The sequence below is a fragment of the Ambystoma mexicanum genome, chromosome 10 (assembly GCF_040938575.1).
Source record: "Ambystoma mexicanum isolate Mex_15411 chromosome 10, UKY_AmexF1_1, whole genome shotgun sequence".
Lineage (NCBI taxonomy): Eukaryota > Metazoa > Chordata > Amphibia > Caudata > Ambystomatidae > Ambystoma > Ambystoma mexicanum.
The window spans coordinates 762,862,277-762,885,772 of record NC_090932.1 but is presented as its reverse complement, the minus strand read 5'-3'; the positions used below and the strand labels follow the sequence as shown (position 1 = coordinate 762,885,772).

The window sequence follows — 23,496 nt, the reverse complement described above, 5'->3', positions numbered from 1 at the left end:
GTCTACCCGCCCATCAAGAAGCCACACCCTGTGTAGGACCTCAACATAGTGTTGGTCGGCCTGGCACATAAACTCTTTGAGCCAGTGGCGTCCGCGGACATCAGGCTGGTCACCATTAATACAACCCTTTTGGTGGCTCTTACGTCTGTCCAGCAAAATCCAAGCTCTGGTGGCTTCTGAGCCATACACTACCTTTCATAAGGACAAGGTTGTCCTCAGAACACATCCTGCGTTCTTGCCTAAAGTAGTTTCTTCGTTCCACCTGAATGAGGAGATATTACTACCGACTTTCTTCGCGGACCCCAAGGGTTCTGCACTGTCTAGATGTTAAGCAAGCGCTAAAGTTCTATCTGGTCAGAACCAAGAGCATTTGCAAATCTGAGGCTCTTTTTGTCACCTTCGGTGGATCAAGGACAGGATATCAGGCTTCCAAGGCCTCCATAGCAAGGTGGATGGTTCTGGCCATTAAGGAGGCCTATGATGGGCAGAACAAACCACTTCCGGCATATATGCATGCCCACGCTGTCAGAGCCAAGGCCACGGCGGTCGCGTTCCGGAGGCTCGTCCGGTGGCAAGTCATCAGCAGGGCGGCCACATGGGCCACTCCCTCTGCTTTTTGCAAGCACTACTGTTTGGATGCCGGCTCCAAGTCAGATGCGGCATCCGGGCAGGCAATATTAAGGAACTTCTTTTCCTAAGGAGGGTCACCTCGTCATCCTGGGGCTACATTCAGTTGTAATCGCCCACACAGTATGGAGGAAAGGGGACGGGACATAAGGGTAATTATAAGGTACTCACCATAGTGACTAATGTACTCTTTGTCCCCTTTCCTCCATACGTCCCACCATCCTCTCCCCTTAATAAAACTGGTGTCATTAGGCAATGGTAATATTGTCGACACATCAATGGGGAGTGAGGAGTGGCGCCGGTGGGCTGAGGCAGGGGAGCGCCTCTAAATTTAACGGGGAAAAAGATTCTGTCCCCTGTCCCTATGAGGGACGCCCCATACAGTATGGAGGAAAGGGGACTATGGACTAAGAGTATGTTAGTCACTACGGTGAGTAACTTATAATTACTACACAAGTTGGTAGTGAGACTGCTTATCTCAAGAGAAGTAAATGGGAGTTGTAGAGCTGTAGCAATAAAAATCCACATATACAAGTAGCCAAGTAACACTTACACTCAGTTATTTAACAGTCATTTTTAAATAAGCATTCTTTAAAAAGGGCAATGTATGCAACAATCCAATATACTTTAAAATAATTTTCCAGATTTAACACAAAGCTAGTAGATACTCTTTAGAGATGTTTCTTATACACTACCTACACCCGGAGTTGACTTCACTAACTAGGACAGTAATGGCATTTATAGATCACTAGTAAACTTTGTAGATTCTGAGGTTTCGCAGAAAGGAAAAGTTGAGGGAAAAGTTGAGGGAAGGAAAAAAGTTAAACAGGTTCTCAGAGCATGTGAGCACTTTAAATCTTCCAAAGAAATCTAGATAACCTTTCCCAGCAATATTACTTTAAAACCATTGCATTGCCTATGGCGGACAGTAAGAATCAAAGTCAAATGAAATAGAAGAGTCTGAAGGGAGCCTGGACAGCCAAAGTCAATTTTAGCAAAGTCTATGGAGCGGAGGCACTTCTTAGATAGTAAGTCTTGCACAAAGAGAGTTTGTTGAAGAAAAGAAATCACTGTAGGGCCACAAGCCGTTACCCTTATGAAGGTTAGAGCTGAAATCAACTCTAGCAAAGCAGCTACTACAAGTTTCAAATGAGGAGAGCAAAGCTAACAACACAGAGGTAAGTGCCCCCAGTCAGAACGGCACCTTTGGTTCGAAGAAGAGTGGTCCAGCTGGCTTCTGTCGGGTTGCAGCAATGCAGATCCTGGGTTCCTGGGCCTCAGTTGTGGGGACAAGAGGGAGTACGTCTGGGGACTCCTGCAGCAGCGATGCGGAGGTCGGTGGCAGCTACGGGTTCTTTTCGGATCAGCGGCACTTCGCGGTTTCAGCGTGCAGTAAACGGATCCACCGCGGATCTCGATACCGGTTGGGCTTCCAGTCCTGCACTCTGGTGAGGGGACTCGAGCTCTGGTCGTCCTGCTTCTGGACGGTCTGGGAGAGACTCCTGGAGCTTCTGGCCAGATCAGACATTGCACTCTACTACGGATTTCTCGACCCCTGGCATGCGGTTACTGCAGCAGCAAAGAAGTACAGCCAGTCTGGGAAGATGGTCCAGTAGAGTTCGTCTGTGGGGTAGTTGGTGCCACTAACCGAAGGGAAGAAGTCGTCCCTTCCGGAGCTTTCAGCACAGCAGCAGGTATTCACCAGGCAATTGAAAGGTCCGGGAGGATGCAGGTTTCTTCGTCAGGGTGTCCTTCCCAGTGGTCGACTCTTGTCTTCAGTCCCAAAACCCTCACCTTTTAAGCGGGTTTCTCCCATTCATGCACAGCCTAGCTGTCATTCAAACAGCAGGGTGGCTGTCCTGCAATGACAGCCAGACAGCCAATCCAGACTGGGTGCATTCAGGCAATCCTAAAGACAAAGGACAGGGGAGTTTCGGGAACCTCCCTCACTTCTTACCCTTCCAGACACACTGGAGCCAGAGACGGGTTTCAGTAATGAAGCCCGCCAAAGGCAAAACACACAAAGGGCTCCAACCTGGCTTGGCGCGCAGAGTAAAAGCCAAGAAAGATCTCACAAATAGAAAATGATGAAAAAAGAACTCTCGAGCTAATTTGACAAAAATGGTCACCCATGGGTGCTATACTGCAGCTGATTGAGCCTGCGGTAGAAGAGCACAATGGTATGAAAATTAAACCGCTGCCACCAGCCATTTAAAGTAGTGAGGGCAACATACATTTTACATGAGTAGGTAGGAGGAGGAGCTAAGTAACCCCCCCACCCCTCCCAGCACTCCACATAAGATGGTGTGTGCTGGACCTACACAAGAGAAAAGGTAAGTAAACTCTATTTCACTTTGCTATTCTTGGGAACAGTCGTTCACCCAAGAAAACATATTTAAACCTTGTGAAAATTCTAAAGGATTTCTCTGACACTGCACTGAAGGTGCTGTGTGTCACCATACAAAAAGTAGATGCCTATGGAGTTTGTCAGACTCTAAAATCAAAGGAAACGCGCAATCCAAATCAGGTCAAAAATACATGAGGGAGTGAGAAAAAGGGCTCACTCACTCCAGGGTTTAAATTAAAAAGTTCTAAAGTCCAGCAAAAGAACTGGGGGTCTCTAAGGTGGGAGGAATTGAGCACTAAACTGAAAATTCTCCCCAACACTTTGATGACTCGACGGATTCTGTATCTTCTTCCCTAGGGGGGTGCCTTTCCTTGTTAGGCTAGGGAGGTGAGCACGCTATGCCACACCCTTCCCAAGGATAGAGGCAATCGGCACTGCACCGGCAGAGACTCCCCCTTTGGGGACAAGGACTCCATTCCAGTGAGGAACTCCCTAAACCTAAGATCATCATACCATCATGAAGAAAAAGCCCATGTATGTTATGTTCAACCAAGTATACATTTAAGATCGCTAAGAGAAACTGTGACGAAGGTCATTCGAGTCATAATGAATGAACAATTGAAGGAGAAGGATTTGTGCAAATACTAAGGGAATTGGATTCATTGGATTGGATGCCGCTTCATAAAACAGTAAGATTATCATCGCTGAGGGGCAGAAAACAGGATGATAACTAGTATAATTGCAGCTCCTAGGGAGCTTCCGGCAAACACGTCTTCACTCTCGCATTGTGCAACAGCTCCCCAGGTAACCCACCTTTTAAAATAGGCCTGTACTACACAAGTTGGTAGTGTGACTGAGCAGCCAGGCTTATCCTAAGAGGGGGTAATGAGAGCTGTACAATGAAATCACTAAAAAAAGTATCCTACACACCTAGAGTTACATAGTAAATTATTTATACACAAAGATATTTAAAGCATTCTTTAAAAAGTAGTAGTTAGCTGTAACATTAATCCCAAGGTAGGATTCAAATCAAAAAGTGAACAACAAAGCAGATGAGTAATTCATTTATATGTTACACATGTTCCAGCACCCGGAGGTGACATCATTTCCATGCGGCATGCAAGAAGTCTGCTGTAGTGCTGTTAAAAAAACCTACAGAGCTGATCAAGCGTGCAGTCGAACTTGTGCAGGTCTCGTCCAAGATCTCACATGCCAGTGATAGTTCCCATTTCTCCCTGGATGAGGCAGTTGATCCCGCCCCAGTGTTGACGCACCTTGTTCTTAACTCTTCCAATGTTATGAATTACCCATTTGGAAAAAGCATATAGGGAGATGCCCAGTCTGTTTGTATAACTGAACTCCTCTGTGCAGGTGCCTCTCCCTTACTTTCTCGGCCAGAGGCTATATCGCAAACGCGAAAAGCAGTGGCAACAGAGGGCCGTTCTGCCGTGTACCTCTATCCAGCTTTATGTTCGGCGTGAACTGTCCATTCACCCTTATCTTAACCGTCGGCAGTGAATACAGTAGTGACACCATAGGGATGAATGATTCCCCCATCCTACGCAGTATGTTTAACAGGAAGGGCCATTCCACTGAATGAAACGCTTTAGTAGCATCTAGTAAGGCCGCTATTATTGGTTCACCCTGTTGTACCGCAGCTACCAACTCAAAACATTCTCCTTATACCATGTGAGGTGGACTGCCCTGGAATGAACCCAGCTTGGTCTGCCTATACCATTTTTTTGCATCAGGGTGCCAACCGGGATGTACATTTTTTGGCGAGTATTTTATTGTCCAGGTTGATGAAGGATATGGGCCTGTAGGAAGAGCATTCATTTGGGACTTTATCTGGTTTAAGGAGCGCCACTACCACCGCTTCTTTTAGACTCTGGCAAACGGCTGTCTTGTAGGCTTTGATGAAACATCTGAAGTAAGTACAGAGCGATTACTCTTACGTCCCGTCCCCTTTCCTCCATACTGCATGGGGCGTCCCTTCCAAGGGACGGGAGACGGAACCTTTTTCACCAGAAAAAACCTTCTTCCCCTTTAAATTTAGAGGCGCAGGGGTTCGGCCCTGGGAGCATGCGCTGCCCTGACTCCCCCCTCTGGCGCCACACGTCAGTCCCCTTTTGTGAGTCGACGGGAAGGGGCCGAATTCACCAGCGCTCCTGGGTTTGGCTTCGGCCATGTAATTCCATGGGTGCATACTTCTACACGTGCTCTGAGAGGGCGTTTCCTTCGGAGGACAAGATCACAGCCATCAAGAGTGCCAGTACTCACTTCCTTAGCAGAGAGGCGACCTCGGCCTGGTGGTACCAGCACCTCCTGGGTCTCTTGGCAGCGGTCCTATTAGCAGTCCCCCACACGAGACTCAGGATGAGGAGGATACAGCTGCACTTTGCGGCATCATGGAACCGGGAGCGGAGCTCTCAATCCGAGAGGATCAGCGTTCCCTCCCCTCCCCATCCCCCCCCATCTATCCACCAGGACCTCACATGGTGGTCCAAGGACTGCAACCTACGGATGGGCAAACCCTTCCGCCCACCCACCGCGCAGGTCACAATCACCACGGACTCCTCCCTCGAGGGATGGGGAGCCACTCTGGAAGATCTCTTGGTCCACGGCACCTGGACCTGACGCCAGCAGGGGTACCACATCAATTGGTTGGAGCTGAATGCCATCTGGCTAGCACTCGGAGCATTCTCCCACTTATCAGGGGCAAAGTTGTCCTCATCCAGACAGACAACTGGACCAGCATGTACTTTGTCAATAAGCAGGGGGGCACCAGATCCCCTCCACTGTGCAGACTGGCAATTAACATGTGGGAGTGGGCCCTGGAAAACTACATCTAGCTCACGTCAGTCCACCGCCCGGGGGATCCAACCTGGAGGCAGACACACTCAGCAGGTTGGGAGCGGACAACTACGAGTGGCAGTTTAACGACCTTGTTACTCAGGAGATCTTCAGCAGATGGGGTCGCCGCCAAGTGGATCTCTTTGCCACCTGGCACCACAAGAAGTGGTGCCCTCTTCTTCGCCTCCTGGCAGGGTCGGGGCCCCGGCTCTCTGGGTGATGCATTTCTGATTCAGTGGAACGGCGTGACAGCTTACGCCTTCCCGCCCACTCCACTGATTCACAGAGTGATTTGCAAGATCAAGGAGTCTCGCCAGCTCAAATTCATTCTAATAGCTCTGTGGTGGCTAGCCAGGCCATGGTTCTCTGAGCTGGTCAGCTTCTCGGAGGTGCCTCCGATTCACCTCCCGGCGGGACTAGCACATCTTAGGGTCATCCACCCTGCGCCACAGAAGCTAGCCCTCACAGCGTGGTCCCTGAGCAGGTGACGCTAAGGCACCTCAGCCTCTCCGAGGCTAATCTGAAAATCATATGGGTCGCAAGGAGCAAGGCTACCAGGGCCCAGTATAAGAGTAAATGGACCAGGTTCTGCCACTGGGCAGCCTCCAAGGAAATCGCCCCCTTGGCATGTACGCTGGACGACGTGCTCTCCTTCTCAGCTCACCTCGCCCACTCGGGAGTGTAGGTGGACACCTGCCGCACTTACCTCATAGCCATCGGGGCATATAGAAACTCAGAGGAGACTTTTTCCTCTTCCAACCCAATTGTCAAGAGACATTTGGCGGGTCTCGCCAGGCTATACCTGCCCATCAAGAGGCCGCACCCCGTGTGGGACATCAATATAGTCTTGGGTGCCCTGGCACACCAACCATTTGAACCTATGGCGTCTGCAGACATCAGGCTGTTCACCATTAAGACGGTCTTGCTAGTCGGCCTCACCTCGGCTTGCAGAATCAGCGAAATTCAGGCGCTGGTCGCCTCAGAGACATACACTACGTTTCACAAGGACATGGTAGACCTACGGACGCACCCATCATTCCTACCTAAGGTGCCGTCTGCATTCCATCTGAATGAAGAAATCGTGTTGCCCACGTTTTTTGCTGAGCCCAAAGACAAGGCACAGAGTTCTGCACTTCCTGGATGTCAGGCGTGCCCTGAAATTCTACCTGGACAGAAACCAAGGGCTTCCGCAAGTCGGACGCTCTTTTGTCACCTTCGGAGGATCAAAACCGGGGTATCAGGCCTCCATAGCCCGATGGATGGTCTCGGCCATCAAAGAAGCCTATGAGGGACAGCACAAGCCACTGCCGGCCAACGTGCACGCCCACGCGGTCAGAGCCAAGGCAACAGCCATCGCTTTCCAGTGGCATGTCTCCTGGCAAGTCATAAGCAGGGCGGCGACATGGGCCACTGGCTTTCTGCAAGCACTACTGTTTGGATGCCGGTTCCCGAGCGAATGCGGCTTTCGGACAGGCGGTTCTTAGAAACCTGTTTGCTTAAGGAGGGTCTCCTCTCCACCCTGGGGCTACACTCGGTTGTAATCGCCCATGCAGTATGGAGGAAAGGGGACGGGACGTAAGAGTAATTATAAATTACTCACCGTAGTGACTTACGTACTCTGTCCTTGTTAGTCCCCTTTCCTCCATACGTTCCACCAAACTCCCCCCTAATAAAACTGGTGTCATTAGGCAATGTTAAATCTATTGTCGACGCGTCTATGGGGACTGAGGTGTGGCGCCGGAGGGCGGAGTCAGGGCAGCGCATGATCCTAGGGCCCCACCCCTCTAACCTTAAAGGGGAAGAAGGCTTTTTCTGGTGAAAAGGTTCCATCTCCCGTCCCTTGGAAGGGACGCCCCATGCAGTATGGAGGAACGGGGGCAGTCACCACGTTGAGTAACTTCATCATTTTCCCAGCTTATTGCTTGTGGAACTCTGCTGTGAATCCGTCGGGCCTGTGGGACTTCCCAGAGGGGAGAGACCTATTAGCTCCATGCAACTCCTCCAGGGACACCTGGCGACCCAACCACTCCCTTTCTTCCTGAGTACACCATTATAGGTCCACCTGATATAGATAGTTGTTGGCTTTTTGTTGGGAGACTTGAATATTGGAGTAGAACTGCAATATTGAGTTTTTAAGGAAGTAAAGGTTAGGGTTAGATCAGAGCAGGCAGACAGGTTATTAGAACAGTTAGATTCTCCCAAACAGATGCAGGCAGACTATTATCCCAGTATTAAAGTGTTCAACATTTAAAACCTGTGAGGGTACAAGCACTGCCAAAGCCAATATGTTCAGAAGGAAGCCTTTAGTGAGCACGGACAGCCAAAGTCAAAGTTCTGATGTTCTTCTTCTTAGAAATATGTTCTTAAATAGCCAGTGTTCAAAAGGAAAATCAGACACTCAAAATGAGTCACCTTTGGAAAGCACAAGCTGTAAGGCCAATGCAGGTAAGTTGAGGTCAACTTAGTGTAGGGTTAAATCACACTCCCAAAGATAGGAAGCTCCCCAAATGGCAAAAGGAGAAACTCATCGCAAGCCCCACAGTACCTTTTGGACTGAAGAAGCTGTTCCAGCTGGTTGCCTTCATGATGCAATGCAGTAGACCCTTGTTCCTGGCCCTTTTTCGTGGTGGCGAAAGGGAGGACGTCTGGCGGGCTCCTGCGGCAGCACTCGAGATAGGGACTCTGCAGCAATGGATTTCTGTCGATTCAGCGACTTTGTGGTTTTGGCACCTTTTTCTCAGCACCAAAGAAGAACGGAAAGCTCTGGTTAGGATTCGGGCCTGGACTCTGGTGAGGGGGACTCTGGATGTGGATTTCTTGCTTCTGTAGGGTCCTCTGGATGCCCACGAAGGTCCGGCCGGATTCGGACTTCGAATGACAATGCACTCACAAGCGGTCGAGGTACCATGGGTATTGGGCTTCTGCAGCCTTGGAAAGTCGCAGCAAGTTGGGCGTTGCGCCAAAATGGAGTTTATCTCGAGGCTAGTTGGTCCTACCAGCTTAAGGGAGGAAGTTGTCCTTTACGTGTCTTCCCTGTTGATTCGAATACAGGGTCAGCACAGCTGCAGGGCTTCACTGGGCACTTCGCGGTCCAGGATGTAGTAAAAAAGAAACCACTGCCACCAGCCATTCAAGGGAGTTGGTGTCACAAAATGTTACATGAGGAATAGGTTAAAGGAATGACTATGTAACCCCCCAGCACTCTACGTAGGGTGGTGTGCGTGTTAAGGAGAATTCTCTGTTAAGGCTAATTTCCCAAACCTAGTGAGTCCCCCAGCAGCTTTGCTGGATTTTTGGGGTTTATTTTTTCTCTCTCCTGCTAAGAGTGAGACTCTTTTTCTCCCACTCTTAGGCATGATTTGAGAATGTCCTTTGACTGTGAATGTGTTTTATGGTCTATGGGATCTTTTACTCCATAGGGCTTCATGTGTTTTTGGTATGTGTGTTACACAGCACTCTCAGTGCAGTAACACAGGGGTGTCATAGTGACCCCCAAGCATAGACTCCATACCCTGGGACTGACTACTGTCTCCCAGGACATGTAAAGTCACCATTGGCTTTACTAGTCTCAAATTGTGAACAGAACCAGTACCAACCATCATATTGTGGAAGTACTGGTAGGGGTAATTCGATTGCCCCTGGGTCTGTTTTCCAAGGGGGCACTGTCCAGTCCCCCCTTGTCAAGTTTCTGGCTGGTGGCAGTGGATACCACGTGAAATATTCCACCGGAATATTTCTTATGGGACTTTCCCATTGATTTTAAACACACCACTTTTTGGTGCAATGTTAAAGATACCGCCGGGTTATTTATTTAATATTTATTCCCTGGTTGGGTCTGTTTGCCAGGACACGGTTTCAAAATGGCGTTTGTGTTCGCCTCTGAAACTCTAACCAAAGTCGAGCCCTTTGTTCCACTTTTTGGCGGGCTTCTACACAGAAGCCCTTCAAATGGTGCCACTCTGTCTGGGGTCTACAGGATGTGTGGGAGGGGGATTAGGCACCCTGGACTGAGTTGCCTTGGCAACTCAAGTCGCACTCTTGTCTGATTGGCCCAGTGGTGAGCCGCCCGGCTCACCACTTAACATGTGTGAGTGAAAGCTAGGCTGTTGAATGGGGGTTTTTCTGCATAAAAGCAGGGCTTTGGGGACTGGAACTTCAGAAGTCCCCACAGGACATAAAGAATCCGAAGAGGGGATAAGCTGAGCCATCTACAACGACACCACCGGTGGAGCCCTGCTGTACGAACTCACCACTTCCCCGACGACAGAGGAGATCTTCTTCCGGGAGAGTCTTCTTCCCTTTGAGCTGGTGGGACCGAACAGTAGTTCACCCAGGAAAATGTAGTTAAACATTGAGAAGTCTGTGGCACTGCACAGAAGGTGCTGTGTGTCACAATTGAAATGCTGATGCCTATGGAGTTTACCAGACTCCATAACAGAGTAAGGAACATAGAAAATCATAGTCAGGAAAACACATGAGTGAGTGAGAAAAAGGTCCCACTCACTCAGGAGTAAAAAGTAAAAATCCCCGAGTCCAGCAAAAGAGCCAGGAGACTCGAAGGCTAAAGGGAATTGGCCCAAATGAAAATTCTCCCTAACACATTCCTATTTGGGTAACCAGTCCATTCCTCCTTGCTGGGGCTTATCCGTTGGGCCATTTTTTTCTTGGTGCTGCTTCCCAGGGACTATCATCCATCCCAGGTGTCTGAAAATTCTTGTGCATGCTGGTCACTATAGTTTCTCTGGAACCATCTGAGAGTAGAACGAGACCTGTCTAGAATAGAGGCTGCTAGGCATTGGACAGAGACAGATGCACCAATGTATATGCACAGCTCCATGCATGGCGGGCACACGGTACACTCTACCATATGACCTCTGGGGTAAGTCTGGGTCTGAGGGTGCGCTAGTAGGTATTAGAAAAGATTTCTTTTGAAGCAACCTTTCCTCTATTGTCCATGGACCCACCCCCCCACCCCCAAACATTTTGCATTTGTTTCTGTATCCTGGCCTAAATTCTTAAAGTGGAGCACAGCCCGCAGCTGCACTCCACTGGGCTTTAGCTCATTGTTATGGAGAAATGGACACGTTCTTCAGGCTGTCGGTACTGAGAAACTTTGTTTCTCTTACTTTTGTTGCAACTTGTTGGTAACATTTTATCATTAAGTAAAGTACTTTTATAGTATTGCACAATGGGGCCATTGTGTTTTTTGGCCCTAGACACTTTCAAAGGAATTGTTGTTGGTCGTACAGTGTGCCTTAGAACAGACTGGTGGCAGCAGTAGCATTTTCTTATATTTGTGTAACTTTTTCTTTCGAGCCACATCACATTTATTGTGTTTGGCCAAAGGCTGTGGCTGGTGACCTAGATGGCCGTGCCATGAGATCTTTTGTCTGTCCCCTTGGTCATTTTGTCCCCTGAACTTCCTCCTGCCTCTCCAGATGCTAGATTTCCTTATTTGGGCATGCAGTTGCCCGCAAAAGCGTCTTTCACGAGTTTCTGCAGGTCACATGTGTAGGCATCCAGGAATTAGGCTGGCACTGTCTGGTCCCAATCCACATTACTGCTGCCAGGGTGTCTGGTGTGCATGAGGTCCTTGATTGGACCTCTGTAGGCGTGCATGCATGGGGCAGATCTTCTCATTACTGGGCTGGGTGTGAGCACTCACCTGACTTTTGATCCGAGGAAGGGTCCTGCGCCCATTCCAGCAGATCAGCAACAGATTCAAACGAGTCTACAGAAGGAACCAAGTATCTTGAAGAGCAGAACAAAGGACGATCCCGAGACGCACTGAAAAGGGCCGGCACCCGAATCCTGCCGGTCGAGCCCTGCTTTGCACTTGATCTCAGAAGACCTGTGTAGGTGCTTCGAACCCTTGGAGTGGCGGGACCAATCACTCAACGGCTCCTGGTAAACCTGCAAGTATGCATTCTAGGAAGTATCCCTGTGCCATCCAGTGGACTGACCAGCTAAAAACCTTGGGTACTGTGCAGGCGTGTCACCATTTCAAGTTTTCCGACCCGAGACTTTGGTGCATCCCAGCTTATCCTCCAAAGCACCTTTGTGCTGAATTTTACCCTTGATGCACGAGATAGGAGGTTGCATCGTACCGTGAGAGTTGGGTGCCCCTGCGTCACTGTGCAACACTGACGTATGTTGGTGGTTTTCCCACGTTCCTTCCAGTGCCCTGAGGCCTGCAGTACCCGTGTTTTCTTCATTCTTCAACCGAATCGAGAATAGCATCTCCTGTCCTATACTGGACCTTTGTCAGCACCCGCAGCGCCTATGCATCTGGAAACGGAACATAGTGCAGGAAATCGAGCCTCTGATGACCACCTCTAGACTTGCTACTTATGGACCAAAACAGAGCCAAGGACATTGAGTAGTGAAGTCACTTACCAGTAGCCCTTTGTTCATCCAACCGCTTTTACACATGGAAGGCTATTTTGCTCTTCCCTTTGGCTTGGGTAGTATCCGCTCCCTAAAGCCCTCACAGTCGGCAACAGCTTTGTTCACCGTAGCAGATACTCTCCTAACGTTTGGAACCTGCTTCACCCCTTCAGAATTATTGCCCTAACTTTTTTCTGCATCCTATGTACTTTGTGAACTTTACGCATGACTGAGCGCTTCTAGGCGCACCTCGAACATTGAGCACAAGGCTCATTCATCCTAGGGCTGGACTTATAAAGTTAGGGTTGCCATCTCTGAAGTTTGTCAGTGCTATAAAAGTTATTCACCCTTTTCCTTTACAGTTATTAGCAGAGTAACTAACTTTCTCGCACTTACTCCAGTGACTATATTTATTACGTAGTGTGTTGCTTGGGTGGTGTTTTACTATTGCATTTCATGATTCATTTGTTTATTGGGCCTATGATAACTATATTTTCGTATGCTCCTGTCTAATCGTAATTCTTGGTGTTTCACTGTGTGCTCATTGGAGACCCCTGATCACTTTCACCCCTCCTGGGATTTAGCCTTCCTGCTCTCCAAGCTACCGGGAATTGGTCTGGCCAGCTTCCCAGAACTGTTCCCCTGTTCATCTAACAAGGGTGGCCTCCTAAACACCTTCCCACCAGGCCAAAGTTTAGAAATGTATTCTAACAGTAGGAAGTCTAGCAGTCTACCCCATGTTGAGAGGTGTCGTTGGACACCCCCCACCAACCTTGTCCTGGTCCAACTCCTGACCCTGTCACATTACCAGCCACCTTTCTTAGTATAGTTTAAAACCACACATTTGCGTCCGGTGAGAGGCCCTTAGCGGAATAGTGTGTGCCTGCGTTCCGAGCTTCCTTTGTCTGCTCTTCATCTTGACTAATTTCTGATAGGCTGGAGAGGGGAGGAGGTTGACGCTATCCTCCCGGGTAACAAAAATGTATTTTGACAAATAGTTTCTTTGTGATCTGTCCAGTTTGTTGTAAATAAATAAAGGATGTTGAAAAAGTGGGGAAAATAGGATTGACATATCAGCTTAAATGTAGAGGTGGAGGTTTCAAAGTAAACCCCTACGATTAAATAAAAATGGAAGTCTGCTACAAAATAAATAGTCCGGAATGGCAAATCCGCTTTCTGACATAGAAACCCATGTAAAATGGGTAATGTTGGTTTGGAATGTGCTAACCTACAAGACTCCATATTGTTTTGCAACTATTGTAACACAGTAGATCTGGCTGAAAGCTTTTGAAGTGCAACTCAATTTAACAATGTTTTCCCTTACAGTCGGTTGCCGAGAAAACAAGGATCTATTTTGTACTGTACAACAGGCATCATTCTCCAGTGGCTGCAGTCTGACAAGTAAGCATATTTGTAAATTAAGTTAAAAATGTAATTTAAGACACGATGATGGAACCTTTTCAGAAATCACAAACCCAGGTTTATAGTGCTGCATGTTTTGCCTCTTCTGTACTTTATTAGTGTTGATTTAAGTTGCTCTCATAAGTGAAATTTGTTATTGTTGTCGTGGGGATGTTGTATCGCTTTGTAAAATGGCCATATTTGTCATAGTTCTGTTTCACGGATTGTAGTTGCCCTTCAGCATACATTGCTAGATATTTCCTTTGTAAATCACCAGATCTTCTATAAAACAGCAATTTCCGTTATAGCTGGTATGCTTTTGATATTTCAACTAATGCTTGTTGATCAGGATTGGATTTTGGTGCATGCACATTCTTTGAACAGCTTGAGTTGGGAAGTTTGTCTCAATGTTCCTTTTGAACGCTGTTTATCGTGTCAGATTCACAAAGCAATTCCCCCCCTTACTCCCCCCCCCGCCTGGTAGCTGGTATGCTTTTGATATTTCAACTAATGCTTGTTGATCAGGATTGGATTTTGGTGCATGCACATTCTTTGAACAGCTTGAGTTGGGAAGTTTGTCTCAATGTTCCTTTTGAACGCTGTTTATCGTGTCAGATTCACAAAGCAATTCCCCCCTTACTCCCCCCCCCCCCCCCAGAGATGTTTCCCAGCAATAAGAATTTATCTTGCATCCAATTTGTGATGGAATATAATTCAAAACACGTTTGTATGCAAAGAAATTAAGTGGTATTTAAGATCTTCATCACAATTACATGTTATTTATTTTAGACACACATTATCTGTTCTGCTTTGCTCTTGTACTTTCAAGGTTCAAACAAAGAAGTGTGGGAAAGATCTTGTTTTTGTTTGTTTTTGGAACCAGATTATCAATACCCCTACTAGCTCTAGCTATCCCACCCGATTACAAAATAATTAGGACCGATAGATCTAATGCACAAGGCCTCCCTGCCATTCTTAAACTTGAGGAGAACCATCTCCGGTTCCGGAAGCACCTCAAGACCTTCCTCTTTTCTTCTGCCTTCGCTCCCCCTCTCCCCTGCTGATCTGTTCTCTCTTGGCACCGTGCACCTGGCCACCCACTGTCCTCCGGGCCCAGGTACCTGCTCACCCGGCCACCCGCCCGCACTGCCTCCGGGTCACCCCTTGCACTGGTGCACAGCCCCCCCTTTCTCTTCCTGCACTTATCAGACCTACCCTGTCTGCTGCCTTAAACCTAGCACTTGTAAATTGCTGGCTGTTTGTCGCCTTTATTATTTATTATTTATCTATTTCTCCTCTGCTTCGCACTTTCCACATCTCCCCCCTTCCATGCACTTTTCCCCTCCCCCATGCACTTGCACGTAATGTCACTGGGCCTAGTAAGATCGCTGTTTTGTTCTCCCCTGTTGCCCTCCCTTGCCTTGTTGCGCTCTGAAAAACTTGTGTACGAGCGCAATAGAAATAAAATGTCAATATCAAAGGTGGTGTGGCCATAATAGCCCAATCCATCTGGCAAATTAGATCCTGCCCTATCGAAGAAATAGTAGGTTACGAACTACTCTGAGCCAAATTCACCACTGACCAGAAAACCACCTTCAACTTCTTGGTCATCTATAGAGCACCTAATAGTAATACCCACCCGGACCTAGACATACCCTTGTTGCTAGCTCCCCATATCAAACCCAATACCAAATGTATCATCCTGGGTGACATTAATCTAGGACTTAATGATCAGCAGGATCCTAAAGCAGAAGCCCTACATACCGCACTCATAGATATGAACTTCACACAGCTGGTGAATGCCCCCACTCATACCAAAGGTCGAACCTTGGATTGCATACTCGCGCTCAATTCCAAAATATCTATTAAGTCAATTGTTCCCCTTGACAGGTCTGACCACCATTTCATCAATTTCTCCCTTACCAGAAAGGAGATGAGCTCTGTAACGACCATGGTAAGGTACGCCTACGAAACAAGAAATATTAGTTAACTGCTGAAAATCTAGTCTCCATTATTTCCAACGCGTTGTCATCCATCATACTCACAAATAACCCCGATCAGCTGGCAGAGACATACCATAAGTGTCTCACCACCACTATCGACTCAGTAGCACCATTAACAACCAAAACACGACGTGCTGACAAGCAAAGGAGTTTCTGGTTTAATGAAGAATTAGTCTTGCTAAGACGAACAAAAAGACTGCTTGAACATGGCAACAAAAAATCCCCCACTACAGAATCACTAACGCCTTCAAAGCTGCCAACAAAATATACAAAGCGGAAATCCTATCTCACAAAGCCAAGGTATACAACACACGCATTAGCAACACATCCTCCAATTCCAAAGAACTCTTCTCCATCCTCAAAGAATTGGGAAACCCAATCCCAACCACTACTCCTGCTAACTCCAGTAAGGAATGGTGTACTAACATTCAAAATGTGTTCGCCTCCAAAATTGAGCTACTCCAAAAGAAAATGCTCACAAAAAGAAAAATATTAGCTGACAAAAATACGTCCAATACTAATCTCAATGAAAACTAGGGAAGAACTGAATCTGCAATTGCAATTTACCACAGTGTCCGAAGTCACAGTGGCAGACACCCTCTCTAAACTAAAAGCCTCAAATTGTAAAGGTGATAACTTCCCAGCCCATTTAGTTAAACTTTGCGCCCCCCACCTCAACCCTATTACTAATTTTGTGAACACCTCATTTAATACTAATACAGTCCCGGCAAGTATAAAAGAAGTGTGGGTGACCCCACTACAAAAAAAACCTTCTCTTGATTCCACAGTTCCCACTAATTATCGACCAATAACCACGGTACCGTTCTTATTCAATATTATCGACAAAATAGCTTATATTCAAATTCAAACTCATCTTGAACAAAACCACCTCCTTGGAGCCAGACAATCGGGACTCAAGCCCAACCACAGCACATAAACGGCTCTCCTGGATCTGAAAATCCAGATAGATACCATCAGGAATTCAGGTAAACTCTGTATACAAATGCTGCTAGTGCTAGATTTATCTGCAGCATTCGATTTAGTGGACAACGACAAATTATGTGCTATACTAGCCAATGACTTCTCTTTCTCTAAAGATGCAACCCTATGGGTGAAATCTGTTCTAGCTGACCGTACATCTAGAGTAAGCATTGGTAAAGAGGCTGCCGATCCCATACCAGTCCCCATTGGAATACCCCAAGGATTCTGTCTCTTGCCCACCTTATATAATGCTTACACTAAGTTCTCTTCTTGGCTTTGGCCGCTATGGGTGTCATCTACACTAACTTTGCAGATGACACCCAGATCCTCGTACCGCTTTCAGGGGATTTTGCCCAGGATACGGAGACCATTAATGGGATTTATGAAATAATCCAAAATTGGATGGCCCTGACCAGCCTTTGCCTGAACGATGAGAACACCGAGATTCTCATTGTGGGCTCCCAAGCCAAAATAAACACACTCCATCCAGACTACTCATCTATCAACATTGATGGTTCTAGGATCTCAGTATCAAAACAGGTCAAAACTTTAGGCATTTACTTAGATGCCAATCTAACAATGACCAGACATGTAAGCGCGCCATCGTTGTCTACATCTTACACTTCCAAACTGATCACTCTGAGTTGCCAATTCCTCACACCCACTAACTGCATAACCCTAGCCAGAGCCTTAATACTATCCAAATTGGACTATTGTAATGTACTCCTATTAGGGACCTCCAACGCCAACCTAGGGAAACTACAATTAATGCAAAACAAAGCGATGCGAGCAGCCTTAGGAATGAAAAAGTCTGACCGTATCTCTAACATCAGGAGGGAGACTCATTGGCTACCCATTAAGGCTAGAATCATTTTCAAATCACTATGCACCACCTACAAATGCCTTACTAACAAAGCACCCATTTACCTAAACAATTCAATAAGTAAAAAAGTCCCAAACAGAACGCTCAGATCCAATAAAAGGTCGCTCCTTGCTGTCCCCCGATCCAGTCGGGTTTAAAACCAGATACATACCTTTGAGGATCAAAGAAACTTCCAATGGGAGTACTACTTAATAAAAACAGTGGCTGCAAATCCAGCATGCATCACCACAGATATTGATGTAAGTAAATACACACAAACTATACTAATTCCACCAGTGATAGGCGTTTTCCGATCAAGATGCTGTGTTAAGAAATATAATATCGGTACCTTGACTCTACATGTCGGACCAGTTTGGGCAGTGAGGACCCACGTAGAAATGTGGATTAATCCCTACATCTGAACCACCTACGCCAAATAAAAAGTGGAGATGAGTCAGATAATGACTACTTAGGAGTCAGTGCACACACATGAATTGTAGTAGGAAATGATGAGAGGGATGACATAGACACTGAGATTGTCTTTTAATTGTTTTTTTTAGGGACCATGGCTCACCCTACCGAAAGAGACACCACTTAGATGGGTTGCTGTTCTTTTCGTCCTGAAGAAGGTTGCTGCATGAAAAGACCAGAATAGGGGTCAAGGGACAACAGAAATGCGTGTAGACGTTTACATTCTGTGGGATTAAAATCCACACAGATGGGTTGACTGAGTAATATATTTAAACCCACCAAGGAATTACCACAGTGAAATAGCGGCTTCTAACCAACACGGGTTAGAGGGAGATGAGGTGGAGAGTATGAATAGAATGGAGAATGAAAGTGAATGAGTGGTAGTATATTGGTAAAGTGAGCTTTGGTGTTTTATAACCAACCCTGGAATGAATACACGATTTTGGTAAAGAACGTAAAATGTATTTTCTATGCATTTGTTGTGCATTTTGTATGTATTTTAAAATGTGTTTGACACATTTAAATTGAATTTTTTGAACAAATGATACCAACTATTGATTGGTATTTATAAAAGGACCACACAGAACAACCAGAGATCACCCCTCTCGGCCACTGCATATTGTTTCCCCGCTTTAAATGCTCCAGAGCAGGAGGCAGCAGCTTCATATTCATGGCCCCGAAACTCTGGAACAAACTTCCGCTCAACATTAAAAATGAATCCTTCCGGTGCTTCAAAAAAAGCAATAAAAACCTGGCTATTCAACCAATACCAGTCAACCACATATCATCAAATATTCACCTTCTTAGGCCCAGGCAGCTGCCTCCTTAGTGTGGACTGTCACCAGAATTTGTAAAAAGTGAAAATGACCAGGTAATGTGTTAACCTATGTAACCTTGTACCAGTGTTTGACTGGAAGCTATTGGAATAATGTTTAATTTTCTGCAAGATATCTGTAACAACGCCGTGATACCCGAGGGTTTGGGTGTTTAACAAATGAAATAAATAAATAAAATACAGACCATCGTCACATTGGAATGCCAAGACACCCCAACTCCTCTCGACCCGGATTAATTTGCCAAAATGTTGAGAAACCTACTAGAAACTATCTATAGTTATTTAATCATGCTTGGCTTACATACATCATGTTTTTTGTTTGGTTCCAGCTGCATGACTAGTGTGAGCCATATCGTTTTGGATGAAATACATGAAAGGAACTTGCAGTCAGATGTGTTAATGGCCATTGTGAAAGATCTTCTCAGACTACGACCTGATCTTAAGGTGATATTAATGAGTGCAACTTTGAATGCTGAGAAGTTCTCTGCTTATTTTGGTAAGTAGAGTCTACTGTGATTGCTTGTAAAGATTGTGCAAATATTTCATTTTCATTCTGCTTTTACATCATGCTTATTCATGGAATTTGTTGTCTTGGACATATTCTCTCGATCTATAGTTTTCACGGGTTCAGAGGATGGCCCAGGGTCAACCTGCTCTCCTTGGGAACAAGATCAACACCAAACATCATGGGTTCCATGCTGTGTTGCACACTTAGAGGCTGGACTTCAAGAAGCACTATATAAATAATTCCATTTTTTTCGTAGTCTTCCTCCAGGTATAAAATATTTCTTGGAAGACGTTAATTTCACAAAGCTATGATACAACTCATCCAAATTGGCTATATTTTAAAAGTAAGAACATAGCTCAATCCCTAAGTAGCATTGCAAATGTCCTATAGAGAGGATGATGTTGGTGGACAGTTAAGATTGCAATAATGAAAGCAAGGAAAAGTAATTTTTAAATAAAAGGGAAAAACACTTTTTCAGGGCGAAAACATAACTCACTTCAAGATTGTATTATGTAGGTTATCAGTAGGTTCTTAAGCAAAAACCAAGCTTTTCATATTCAAAGTATTTTCCATTAACATTTATCAATACTCAGTTGAGAAAGAATGTATCATGTTGGCCCACACTCCCTGTTCCCAATATGAAGATCACAGAATCCAAGAAATGTACTGGTATGTGGTCACATCTACTGTGTAACAATACAACCTACAACTGAATATGGTACAAAAGCTTAGTATTCTGGTGAAGCAGGGCTCTTTTCACCTAACATTCTAAAGGCTTTGTGTTCACTATCTTGATAAACCTCATCAAACACAGGCTATCATTGCTTTGGTGCAATCACGATTGGACTTTGCCAGTGGTCTTTATCTCTGCCTTTCTCAAAGCTCATCAAATGTTTCAACCCTACAGCTGCCATTTGCAGTAGTTGCACAAACACAGTGCCCTTTGCGAACACAACTGACCGGGCTTGAATGAGCTACCATGGCTTTCGATGACAAAACATTGTGTTTAATACTCTGCGCCTATTTAATCATGCTCTCGGGACTACCAACTTTATGAGCAAAATGTTTATTGAATGGATTGCTTTTCCCCCCGCAGATTCCTCATCTGATAGATATTCAATCCAGCTTTGCTGCTTTAGAAACATTTTTCGACAGGGGGTGTAATGGACCTCGACTCGGCCATCGATCCGTGTTGCTCGGTACTCCATTGTCAGTGTCACTATGCCCCATACCTCAGTTCCTTTTTTCTGCACGCTATCACGCTGCTTGGGAGCACAGGTCAGATCTTTGACTCATTCAACGTTTTCATCAGAAAACGTTATCTTTCTTCTAAATTCCTCGATGCGAGATGTCGGTCGGATTTCTGGCTTCAAGCAGTGTACTTATTGTGGCACCAAAATGTCAATCACTGACCCACACAAGTTGTTTCTCTGGTGCCTCGTCACGGGATGGAAGGGTGTACATTGTGCGCCAAAATGCAGCTGAAATCACTTTGCAATCGGGCTTCTAAGCTTGCGTTTGTTTAACCACCCTCAACCTCCAGCGTGGTCAGCGGTTTGGTCCTCAGAGGCCGAAACCGAGGAGCCCCCCAGAGGAACCATTCTTCCTTGTCCTGAAAGAAGAAAAGGCGTCACCGCTATTGTTGCGACTCTGATTCATTGACGGAGAAAGGTAAGCAGTCGGCGGGGCCTACCACAAAAACTATTTAAATAGAAGAGGTTTGTTTTCTGGTGCAAAAAGTAGCATATCAATTGTATTTGCTCATCAGAAGACATTGCCACCTAACACATGTTCCTCTTGGGCTCTGGTTGGTATACAATTCACTCAACTTCATGTCCCGGTGAAAGTACCTGCAGTCAAAGGATTCATAGGAGTAAAATGTATACACCCACATGTGGTGCATCTGCCACCAGGCTGGGACCTAAACACAGTCCTGCATAGGCTAATGGGACCTCCACTTCAGCCAATATATTAGGCATTTCTGAAGGACCTTGTTAGGAAGGTTTTCTCTTTTAGACAACTTTCCCTTCATATCCTAGGTACCCCCAAACGTTTTGCTTTTGTTTTACACCTAGTGCTGACTTTTTAAAGAGAGGCTTTGCTTGAGGAAAACTAATAGTCCTTTAGACTGTCAGTACTGGGAAACAGTGTTAACCTTTTTGTCTTTTTATTTGTGATCTGTTTGTGTAATATTTTCATATTGCACACCGCGTCCTTTGTATCACCCTAGAGTTTTACCAAAGGGATTTTTGGTTACTTTTAAATGTGCATGAAGACACCCTGGTGGAAGCAGTTACATTCATTTTTGCTATGATTTTAGTTGACACATTCATGTTTACCGCGTCTGGCAACTAGCAGTGGCTAGTGTCCCAAGATGGTCCTGCCATGAGATTTTTAGCTTGTTCTTTGGCCTTCTTCCTACCTTCTCAAGTCAGAAATTCCCTTTCTTGGTTAAGCATTTGAACGGGAATGTTGCTGCTTTTGCGGGCTGGTGCATGGCATGTGTGTATTGATCTGGTCCCAATCCGCAAACTGGTGCCAGTGAGTCTAGTGTGCATGCATGAGACAGCCCCATAGTGGTCAGTGATTGGACCATTGCTGGTGTGCATGAGTGGCGCAGATTGGAGGGTTCAGTTTGATCACTCAACGGAATTTAGAATAAGAGTCCTGCAGACAGTCCAGCAGATCAGAAGAGGAGCCAAGTATCCTGTGTAGCTGTGCAGATGACATAAGACCCGAGGACAAATCCTGAAGAGGCCTGGAGATCATTCTTGCCGCTGTCCCGGTGAAGCCCTGCTGGACTACCTGATCTCAGAAGACCATTGCTGGTGCTTCGACCCTTTGGACTGGGGGGACCAACCAGTCTCAACACCTTCTCAGGATCCTGCAGCCTGGAGCCATTGGAAGTATCCCTGGACCACTATGTGGACTGACCAGCTTGGTTTTTGGCCAGCGTTCCAGAAGCTTCACCGTTCTGCGTTTTTGCCGGGATTTGTGGATTCTTATTCTAGGTTCCTGAGTGAGTGGGAACCTTTTTCCCCACTCACCCTTTCTTTTACTCTTTTTTATGGTCTAATTTTTCAACTCTTCATAGTTTATTTTTGAATCTATCCTTTCCTATAACCTTTTGGACATCTACATTTTATTATTGCAGCACACAGCACTTTTCGAATGGATTGTGTCCTCCCACGTATTCCTCATTTTAGATATGCGTATGCGTCCAGAGGGCGCTCTGCTTGAGGCCGCAGCGGCGATGTCCCTCGAGGGCTGCCATAGAGCGTCAACCACAGTATAAAGGGCTCGAGCCGCGCCCGTTGGCTTCAGTTCTGTTTTTCCGACAGCTTTCGCTTCCTGTGTACGGCACTTCAGTCTTTCGACAATGTCTTCCTCGCCTAATCCTTCGACTCCACAAAACTGGCTTTAAAAAGTGCCAGAAATGCGGGAAGAAAATGTCTATTTCTGACCCCTATCGAGTTTGCCTATGGTGCTTGGGTCCGGACCATCGAGTTGACGAATGCGGTTCCTGTCAAACTATAACCAAAAAAGCTCTCAAGGAAAGAAGAGGTAAATTGGCGGTGGGGGAGGAATCTTCAAAGGCCTCTTCGAAGAAAAATAAGGACTCTGCAGAGTCTAGGTCCTGACGTAAATCGAAGAAATCTAGGTCGAGGAGTCGTTCTAGAAAATCTTCGTCGTTGGAAGAAGGCGAAGAAAAGGCGCCACTGATCCCCCCCCCCCCCCCCCCTCCTCTTCTTCGTCTTCCGATACAGGGGTTATCACCTGTCCATCCAAACATGATTCCCTTAGAAAATGGGACGCTTTTAGAGCCTCGATGATGATAATATTTGAGATTGCGGACCGATTTCTCCCCCCCCCCCCCTCTCGAAAGAATCGCTTGAAGGCCATGCCCCAGCTCATCAAAAAGATGAGAGGAAGTACAGACTAGACGCTCTAAATCCGACGAGAAATCGTCGCAGGTATCGTCGAGCGAAACCTCTCAGATTCCTTATAACAAGACCAAGACGGGCCTTTCGGTGCATAAACTGAAGTCGACACCAGACGAAATGGCCTTCTGGTTCCAAACCATCTTCGAAACCTGTGTCGAAGGTTTCCTCGAAGCCTTGGTCAAAGGTTCCCTCGATGCCAGTGTCGAGGGCTCCGTCGGCACCTTCTTCAATGGCACTGCTGTCGAAGGCTCCTTTGGTGTCGAAGCCGGCGTCGAAG

The 23,496-nt window shown here is 46.3% G+C and overlaps 1 protein-coding gene across 2 annotated transcripts in view; it reads left to right on the top strand.

Annotated features, from left to right (window-relative positions):
• The window catches only part of DHX36 (DEAH-box helicase 36), a 1,119,030-nt gene that overhangs the window by 170,097 nt on the left and 925,437 nt on the right, over positions 1–23,496 (top strand). For both annotated transcript variants that reach the window (XM_069618410.1, XM_069618409.1), the window contains exons 7-8: positions 13,541–13,615; positions 19,097–19,263. In XM_069618410.1, coding sequence (XP_069474511.1) covers positions 13,541–13,615; positions 19,097–19,263 — 242 coding nt within the window. The remainder of the gene's footprint in view (positions 1–13,540; positions 13,616–19,096; positions 19,264–23,496) is intronic.